A 10087-nucleotide genomic window follows, 5' to 3' on the forward strand; every position below is an offset into this window, starting at 1 on the left:
TGTAACACTTGCTTCATAGGTACTGTTCCATGTAAAATGTCATATTTTGTTGCTCCTACCATGGCAATATGCCATTGAGCTTCCCATATACATCAAAGTGATAAAATTTTTTAGACCTGGTAAGGATTGCTCCGATGAAGAAAAAAAATGGCAAACCGGATTGCAGGTCTGATTTTTACATATGACCACAGAGACAATTGAACCGGCTTAAAACTATTGGCTCAACTGGGTGAACAACAGATGAACTACCCGTTTCAGAAATGCTTCAAAAGTTTTCAAAATTATGCTTGAGCAGGGATTTGAACTTTTGTTCTAGGGTATCAATAACAACCAGGATAACTAATTTATAAAAATTTACTAAACGGCAATATATATACCATGCACTAAAAGATATTATTTTTGATAATCAATCCTTTTTAATAGAAAAATCAACTCCTTTTCTCTTTCTTTCGAAATTAAACTAAAATATATACTACATTTTATACATTTGGAAGCTTTAAAACTTTGGTATTTATATATATATATATATATATATATATATATATATATATGTGTGTGTGTGTGTCACTTTTCTATATCACATACAACCTTGCTTACATTTTTAAAAAAGTAAATAAATCATGATCTTTTATATTTATACTACAACTAAAAAGTAGTATAAAATGTAGATCTAACATATTAAGTAGTATCTGAAAGGAGTGTTGTGCTTTCTAGGTTGTGCACGTGTTTCATAAGACGAGCAGAGCTGCTGATTGGGTCGCCTCATTTGTTGCCCAATATTTTGGAGGAATTCTCTGGACTCGGCATGCTTGTGTCTCTCCGCCACTGTGTAGTCTTCTTTCCATGAATTTAGCTGGCTATGCTCATGCGAGATTAATGTGAGCAGCCGGTATACTAAAAACAATATAAATAATTATTATAAAATATGAATATTTTTAAATATTTTATATTATCTTTATTTTATAAATATTTTAAATTTTAAATTAATTTTATTATGATGCAGTCCGATTGATTGATCCGGTGTTTGGACCAATGACCTGGTGACTCGAGCCCTGGGGCCGGGTTGGTTTATTCCTAAAGCATCTTGATGCAGTCGGCAGTATGTTTACCGAAATTATTTCACTCTCTGAATAGAAATGGCGTCGATATTATTACATTTCTGGTGGTTATTGTCTGATTCCCTTCGCTTCCCTGCTCACCCTCCCATGCTCTCAGCAGACATAAACCTCCGACTCAAACCTTCGCCATGAGCATCTCTCCTTATAAGAAAAGAATCCCCCTTTCGTTTCATTCTTCTCCTCCTCTCCCTAAGACTGGCTAGGGTTTCTTCTCTCACTTCGTCCGCATTCTGGACCTAGCGATGACGCGCGCTTCTTGTTCTTCTGCCTGCTTCCCGAGGCGCGATCTCTGCGAAATCTCCGAAATGTTCCAAAAGGGGAGGATTCAGCTGGAATCGAAGGTTTCTGGTAAGTTTGCAATTGGTGGGCTCCGTTTCATTTTGTTTCTCTCTAAAGTTTCGTTCCTTTCCGTCGATAAGCTTTATCGACGGATCTCTTGGTTTTAATTGAATCTATCAATCCATTAACTTGTTTTGTGCAAACATACCAGACCCTGCACGTGCTGCGGCACAGCTCAACGATCTATCCTCAAAGTTCTGATTTTTCCCTGAAATAAGCTTTATCAATGGATATCATGGTTACAGTTGAACCAAGATTCCGACTTCTTAGGTTATCAAAGGAGTCCGTTGACTGAGAAATTTGTGCAAATATGTCATACACTGCATGCTCTGTGTCACAACTCAACAATCTTTCTGTAAATATTGACTGTTATAAGAGCAGCATGTGGTGGCATATGTGAATTAAGAGCAGTAGCAGTCCAAGTAGGACACAACCCCTATGAATCCATTCAAGTAGGAACAAGATAAAGAGGGATAAACTTTAAAATTTAGGAAGGTTGACTTTGTAAATTATTTTTATCAATAATACAATTCAATTGACACATTAGAAGGATCCTAATTTGGATAAAAATGCTCTTTGCTTTTGTGAAATAGATAAAGGTATTCACAAGGATGTCGAGTCTGCTTGAATCCTTAAGCAGCATAGTAATTCCTGAAGCAATAAAATTTTCTTTTGGACGAACTTTGAACTAGCATAGTATACCTACATGAAGCATAATGGGTCTAGCACCTTGAACTTGCATTTCATGTGGTACTTCATGGAGCACAGTTTTTGCATTTAAAACATTCCATGTGTATCTATGATTGTTCTGAAATTATCTGACTAGCATAAAAGATATCTATTTGTTTAGCACTATTATAAACGAGAATCCACTTTCTCCTCGCACAACTTAAGTCTATTTGTTAAATTATTTTTTCCCTTTTTGGATTACTTCATTCTTTTATATATTCAAATGCTCAAAGAAGATCATTGGAATAACATTCTTTGCCCCTATCTCTCATTGTACAAATGTTGTTTATCCTCCCCTGCATATTGTATTATGAGATGATTCTTCTTGTACTTATTCTGTTCGTTTCTTAAGTGATTTTAAATTATACGCATCTATTTATTGATTTTACCAACAACATGAATTGTTTCCAAGAGTTCACTCACTTTCGACCATAACCAAAACCAATCTTTTCTGCACTTTCAAATTAATAATGAGGAATGTTGTCTTTTAGACATGTATATCCTTTGGTGAGCATTTTTCAGCAAATAGGTTCAACCATAACCAAATCAGAATTGTAATTTCTACATTTCATTCTAAACATGTCATTTCAACCTTTATTGTTGAGGGCTATCTTTGCTACGTTATTCGCCGCTGGAAGGAGTCATAGTATTATTCTAACCTAGATCAAACTATTCATTTTAGAATTAGCATAAGAATGAAATGTGTTTCTGTACATATCTGTTACACAAAAGAGTGGATCAATTTCTCACTTAGGTTAACTGCATAACAGCCTTTTCTTCTATTCCCTGCTGCTGCTTGTGCTCATGTCTACTCCCCTGCACTGTAGATATTTTTGTTGCTCCTATGATGTGTTATTTTGTGGACAGCTATCTTTATTCTGTAACTTGTCATTCTCCGGAATTATTCAGGTGCACCAAGGACTCAGCTCTTATTTCGTAGGAAAACTTCACAGGGACTTCCATTTGAGAAGGAACACAGATTTGGCCGTTCATGGATTGACCCCAGTCGTTCAAGGAAGTTAGACTGTAAAGGATGGTCTCTTCAGAAACACTATACACCTTTCATCAAGGCAGTTGCTAATGTAGCACCAAATTGCTTGGTTCCCAGTGAGGATGACCATAAATGCAATTCCAATTCGCTTTTTGGTTCTGATTCATATTCTCAAGGTTATCAGTCTTCAAATGATGTTTCATCTGAACAAGAAGACGGGGAGAAATTAAGACGAATGAGGATTTCAAGGTCAAACATGGGGAGGGTTCCATGGAACAAGGGCAGGAAACACAGTGCAGGTGAGGAAAGTTACAGGTGCATCATTTTGTTTGGTTACACATGACCTTTTATTGTACTGTTGCTGTTTTTTCTTAGTTTGTTTCCTCATAGCCAACTATCAACATTGGATGCAGAAACCCTTCAACGGATCCGAGAAAGGACCAGAATAGCAATGCAGGACCCTAAGGTGATGTTATGTAAGAATCCTGCAGAGTACAGCAAGATACTTTTAAACTAGTATGTCATAAAATCTGTAAAAGGATTTTGTTTGATTTACATATTTGTTTTGAAAAACATTGAGATGTCGAGATAAGAACAATTTATAGCTTTTTATTCTTTTTTTGTGGTAATGATTTGTTTTGTTTAATGCACTTAAGTTACTTTAATTTGATCTTTTCTGTATATATTTTTGAGTTTGTTGGCGGCATTACATGGAGAAATTTGTGGTTTATGTGGTAGACTAGTTTCATGAAGTTGTGTACGATTTTAAAAGATTTAAGAATCAAATTCCACTTGACGAATCTGCAATAAGTTTAGCTTTCCATCTGAGCATCTATTTGAATACCTGAATCTTTTGATGCAATAATATAAATTAGGCATTATGCAATTTGTTTTCTTGTTATGCAGGCTTATTGCATCTGGAACTTTAACATCCATGTCTCCCTGTTTGTACACCACTTATTGCTGCAAGATGCAACAGATGCTAATCAGTTTTTAACTTGATGAAGTTTTATTTTCATGATGGTCTCATCTGCAGGTTAAAATGAAGTTACTGAACTTGGGGCATGCCCAGAGGTGGGTGAGTTGGCTAACTTATTTACTTTTGTGGATGTTAACTTGGAAATCGCTAGCTTCTTTTCTGATAATGTTACCACTGTCAAAATATTTCTGTTGATGAGATATTTTAGTTTATTGGGAAGCATCTGTTGTACCTGATGCTGTTTAAATTTGAAATTGAGATCCACAATGAACCTTAAACTTTATCCCTTATTTTGTTCGAGAATCTCCCCCACTGCCATGCCTCAGACAAATCTTGGCATGGATCATGGGAGGGTTAGCGTTGGATTGATAGTTGATTGTAAAGAAAATGCTAAATATTGCTGCAGGATGTCTTGATAAGCACTGTAGTCACACAAGCATTGATATTGTTGCTGCTATTTTGATAAAACTATGTTTTAATAATTCAAATGCTTAGAGGTGCATGCACAATGATTTGTGTTGTAGAAAATACTGATAGCTAAGTTGAGGTTGGTTTGTAATAGTGTTTGCTATAACATGACAAAATCCAATCTGAATTTCCTTGGCCATATTTAGTAATAAAAACCAGAGAGTCTGGTAGAAACAGGCCGCAGTGCCGGCTCGAGCCTTAGGCGACTGAGGCGGTCGCCTAAGGCCCCCGGCCCAGGGAAGGCCCCCACCGGAAGATGCTGCAGCTATACAAATACTCATTCCTTCCATTCTCGTCTTCCCCCCTTCGTCTTCCACTCTTATCTTTCATCCCTTCTCTTTTTTGGTTTTGGTCTTGGTTTTCCTTCCCTCACATTACTCCTGATCCAGCTGGGCCATCGGGAAGAAAGATAGGGGGATCGGAGATGGACTTCTTGGAGGGTGGAGATTCTTTTAATTTTCTCCTCTCGGTTTCTTCTCCCCTCTTGGGTGGTAGAGAGAGAAAAGGAGCTAGAGGGAGTTGAATGGTTGCTGTACTGTGATGTTGCAGTTGCTGCTTGGGTACTCACTTGAAGGGGAGACGGTGGGATGGGACTTTTATTTATTGGATGGAGTGAATTTCCCATAATACCCCTACTTTCTCTTATAGAGAGGTGCAATTTTTTTATTACCTTGACAATGAAGTGGCATGAGATAACCATTTCCTATTCGGCTTTTGCTTGACATGGTAAACACTATTGTCAAGCATTATCTTAGTTAATTAATCAGTTTCATGGCGCTTCTTTTCGAGCAATTACTTTTATTTACTTTCATTTAAAAATTATATTAAATTAAAATTTTTTTTACCTATTTCTATTAAATTTATATATCTTTATTGAAATAGTATACTTGATAGCTATCTATTTCTATATCATTTTTTTAAATATTTTATATTTATTAAAAAAAATTATTATTAAAAAAAAGAGGCCTCATTCATTGGATTTGTCTTAGGCCCCCAAATGTATTGGGCCGCCCCTGAAACAGGGTTATGACTTTCTCGACTTACTAACAGTTAGTCATGAGGAAGCAGGATCAACAAAGCTTGAAAATAAATGCATGCTAGTCTTGTCAGACATGATCACTCGACCATGTTGAGTTGCTGATCAGTTCACCTTTTCATTGACTTTCTCTTGTTCAATGATTTTTTGTTTATAATTGACTATTAATTGCAAACTGTAGTACATCAGTGTTAGAAAGGAATCACTTAAGGCAACTTCAACCCTTACTAAGTAATGGCAATTGTTTTTTTTTTTAAAAAAAAAATCAGACTGAAACAGATGAGCATCCTCATTGGTTGATCAATATGCGATCTTATTATCTGCGTTGAAGTCTAGAAATTCACGTATTAGTTATTACGTATGTTCTTGATCCGTAATGCCATAGGAAACTTGTTTTTATGCACTACATATCTTCCTCAAGATCCCTTTCAGCTCGTCTGAGGTTTTAAATTAATATGATATGTTGTCTACAAGCATTGAGTTTCATTCGCCCATCTTGTCATGTAGTGAGGAGACAAGGATAAAAATTGGCATGGGAGTGCGAGAAGGTTGGTGCCGCCGCCGCGAGAGATTGTTGGTACAAGAAAAATGCTTGTCAGAGTGGCAAAAATTGATTGCTGAAGCCTCTAGGAAAGGATATGCTGGTGAAAAGGAGCTGCATTGGGACTCGTATGAAATTTTGGATAAACAATTGAATCAGGAGTGGCTGGAGAGCATTGAGAAGAGAAAGACAATGCGTAGGCCAAAAGGCAGCAAGAGAGCACCCAAATCCTCTGAGCAGCGGAGGAAGATCTCAGAGGCCATATCTGCCAAGTGGGCAGATCCTGTAAGCAAAAATTTTACTCTTTTAATCAAAATTAGTGTTAATTTTTTAGCATAAAATCATTATTTGATTATAATGCTGTCTGTGTGTAACTGAGATGTTGTATGGTTATCTGTGATCCTCTATCAATTTCTACAAGGCTTACCGTGAGCGGGTTTGCACTGCACTAGCAAAGTATCGTGGCACATGCATTGGGGTTGAAAGCAAACCAAGGAGAAAACCAATTTGTGAAGTTCCTGTTAGAGGGGAGTCCATGAAGAAGAAAGCTACTCAACCTGAAGATATCAACAGCAAAGCAAATGTTATCAGGAAAGCAACATCTAGAAAACCAACAAATGCCGCTCCATCATACAAAGACCCAATGGCAAGGTCCAATTTAGAGGTGATAAAGAAAATAAGAGAACAAAGGGAAGCAATGGAAGCCAGGAAGGGAGAAGCCATTGATAGAGCAAAGTAAGTATGACTCGTTTCTGTTTCTTATTTGGCTATCATCTTCATATGTACCAAGTGCAATCCCCTTGTGTCAGATGCTAATTGTCATGTTCTAAATCTCAATGTATTCATTACTAATTGATCAGGTTATTAATTGCTAAAGCAGAGAAGGCTGCAAAAGCTCTCGAGGTGGCTGCATTGAAAAGTGCTCTTGCACAAGCTTCACTTTTAGAAAGCAGGAAGTTGATAGCTGAGGCAAAATGGTATGTTGAAAGCACAGAGACTGGAAAAATTTCCCAGCATAACCGTAGAGATGATGCATCCTTCAGTTTTTATGGACCAGCAAAATGTGTACAGACTAGTTTGGGAACTCTAAATAGTGATACAACATTAGATAAGAAGCTAGTAAATGGCAACCATAGCCACTCTGTTAACAACAACAACTGTATTGAGAATACCATCAACAAACTCAGACAGCAGAATGGCATGAAAAGTGGTGAGACTCCCTCAACAGTGGAGACTTCAGAAAACTTCACTGTGATAGGCCAAGACAATATTTCAATTAACTTACAGCAAAATAATGTTGGAAGACAATCATGCACTGCAGATCCACAGGAGGGTCAATCTGTAGTTAACAATTCTATTGGACATGGTCACTTGCAATGCAAGGAGGAAAACAAAGACGAAACTTTACAGACGGGAAAAGGGGACAGTTCCATAACCTCTGCAACCAAAACGAAGAAAAAGTGGGTGCGAGGGAGGCTTGTTGAAGTTCAAGAGGATTGAGAGTTGTGTTTGTATACTGATGATGACTTGATACATTCAGGACCAAAAAGCTTTTGGTTTTGTATCGATTGCCTAACAGCTTTTTGATTTTGTTGATGTGGTCAGAGACTGCATATGTGAATTTGATCCATGTATCGTTCTTGCAACTTTCGATCATAACGTATCAGTAAACTTCCATAGAACTTCTATGAATGTTCTATTGCGGAATGAAGGCATCTGTGAGGCTCATTTTATCTAGTAACATTAATTTGAAAGGCGAGCCATGAATTTATGAAGGATTGCTGCAGTTACATAACTATTTCTATTCATGATAAACTTGTTGAATGCTCTTACGATGCATGTTGAAAACTATGAGGATGAGATTGGGGAATCACGGCCATTATATGCTTGCTCTCATGATGCAATGGAGACAATTGTGACTGTTAATAGCATACCCCATTACTGTCATGTCTGTTTTAAGTGAATGGTTTGACAGCAAACCATGCCTGCCCACTATGGTTGCAATAGGCTGTGAGGCCATCATCTGGCCTTTCCGCTTTCTCTATAATCTCCCAGCAACCAACAATGTATTCAAGGTGGGTCAAAATGCCCTATAAGTAATTAATTTTGTCTTCCACCCGAAGAATGTGTTATAACTTGGAAATTTTAAGGATTCGTTTGGTTCATTGGAAGAAAAGTAGAAAAAATGTGATCAATGGAAAAATAAAGAAATGCTTTCATGTTTAGTTGCAATTTTTAAAGACAGGGATGGATAAAATTTTCATATTTTATAGAAAAGAAAAATTCATATGGCTGAAAATTATGATAAAATTTATTTTTCCATGGGCTGGAATTAGCATTTTTTTTTCAAAAAGATTGAGGCAAGATTTTTTTTTCTTTATTCTTAGCATAGTAGGTTTTTTAATAATTTTTGCAGAAAAATAGATGCTCATTTAAATATAAGCCATTCTGATATGTGCCATTTTTTTTATAGTCAACTAATTAAAACTACTTTGGTAGGCATGATATATTAAAGCACCAACTGCCTCAAAAAAAAAAATAATCAGTGAGATAAAATTTATTTCATGAACCAAATGAGTCCTATGTGGATTCCAGAACATATAATGACCCCAGGAAAGGAATTATGTTAATCAGGCCGTACCTCGTGACCATGCAAAATGCTTCATTCAATGAAGGACCTGGACAGCCTGGTAGTGTAACAGAGCCACTCCATCCATTTCTTTTCCAAATCTAGAAGGCAGGAGGGACTGGGGGTGAAAAGCTTGCAAGATATGAACGAATTGTTGCTAGCAAATTGGGCTTGGATTTTTCTTTTTGTAAAACTGAAAATACCCTTTGGAAGAGGACAATTCAAACTTCTTATTATTCTAGAAGAAGGATTGGCATGAGAAGTAGGAAATCTTCATGTTGTCACTCACCACTATGGAGGGATATTATAACAAGAGCCTAGCACCGTTTTGGAATCATGTTTCTTTCAGACTAGGCAATGGAAGTAATGTCGTGGGCGGGTAGAAAGAAGAGAAGGAACCCGACTTCCCTCGATAGATAAGGGAGGGACTGTTCATGTCGCTATTAGGTAAATCGATTCAGAGGTTGAGGATCAAAGAGCCAGCCCGATGTCGAAGGTTCTTTTTATCTCGACCCTGCGTACCACAAAATATTCATGCTTGAGCACCTGGGGTAACAGCTCCTGGTTTCAACCAAATTTCTGTCTACTGTGCGGCACTAAGTAGCCCACTTAGTCAGCGGAGTAGTTTGACAGACAAGCTCTCGCTAATACTTCCTCTTCGTAAATCTGGTACCAATCAACGTCCTCTGGGAGGCGTCGCACGCCCGCACAAAATTTGTGCAACTTTGGGAGGATGGATGGTGCAATTGTATGCCATTGAGGGCAACCTTTCCATCTCTTTATGCCGGAGTGTTGAAGAAGAATGTGTCGGTGTTTTCCCAATGGAAGTGAAGGAGCATGGCTTGGGCAATATCCATTCGACCCCCTCTTCTAAATCTGAACTGGAAGAGTTTAATAAGCTCAGAATGTTATAGAGAATGTTATATTGTGGAAGTTAAACAAACAGCAGATCAGAGCTTCTCTGTTAAATCTCCGTATCAATTCGTGAACTATGGAGGTTTATCATATCCATATATGGAGCTTTGTGGAAGATCTCAGCTCCAGAGAAAATTAAAATCTTTATGTGGCTTACCCTGAAGATCAAAATCTATACAGAGGATTTTTTTTTTTTTTTTTTCATACTAAGGGAGTCAACAACCACCCAAGACTTTATTAAAAGAATTGGTAATTACAGAGAGGATGGTTACAGAAAGTAGAGAGTCTGTCAGATCAAAATTGTAGGTGACGGTTCTAACTAAACAAACCCATGGAAAAGCA

General features: G+C 37.3%; 1 protein-coding gene across 2 annotated transcripts; it reads left to right on the forward strand.

Annotated features, from left to right (window-relative positions):
• Window positions 1-1161: 1161 nt before the first annotated feature.
• On the forward strand, window positions 1162-7908 carry LOC120104676. Of its 2 annotated transcripts, none has more exons than XM_039116201.1 (7): window positions 1162-1466; window positions 3096-3476; window positions 3591-3643; window positions 4214-4251; window positions 6168-6486; window positions 6623-6936; window positions 7082-7592. In XM_039116201.1, the coding sequence occupies exons 1-7, from the start codon at window positions 1361-1363 to the stop codon at window positions 7167-7169; spliced, it is 1299 nt and encodes a 432-aa protein (XP_038972129.1). In that variant the 5' UTR covers window positions 1162-1360; the 3' UTR covers window positions 7170-7592. The 2 variants fall into 2 exon arrangements, with proteins under 2 accessions (XP_038972129.1, XP_038972128.1); XM_039116200.1 differs by having other exon boundaries at window positions 1165-1466; window positions 7062-7908.
• Window positions 7909-10087: the final 2179 nt, after the last annotated feature.

The sequence above is a fragment of the Phoenix dactylifera genome, unplaced genomic scaffold (genome assembly GCF_009389715.1).
Source record: "Phoenix dactylifera cultivar Barhee BC4 unplaced genomic scaffold, palm_55x_up_171113_PBpolish2nd_filt_p 000076F, whole genome shotgun sequence".
Lineage (NCBI taxonomy): Eukaryota > Viridiplantae > Streptophyta > Magnoliopsida > Arecales > Arecaceae > Phoenix > Phoenix dactylifera.

Bases quoted from the DNA above. Each gene is read 5' to 3' on its own strand.
- LOC120104676 (XM_039116200.1), top strand. From the start codon at position 1,361: ATGACGCGCGCTTCTTGTTCTTCTGCCTGCTTCCCGAGGCGCGATCTC. The intron at 3,644-4,213 runs GTGATGTTATGT...TCTCATCTGCAG, and splicing joins TAGCAATGCAGGACCCTAAG to GTTAAAATGAAGTTACTGAA. The intron at 6,937-7,061 runs GTAAGTATGACT...CTAATTGATCAG, and splicing joins GAAGCCATTGATAGAGCAAA to GTTATTAATTGCTAAAGCAG.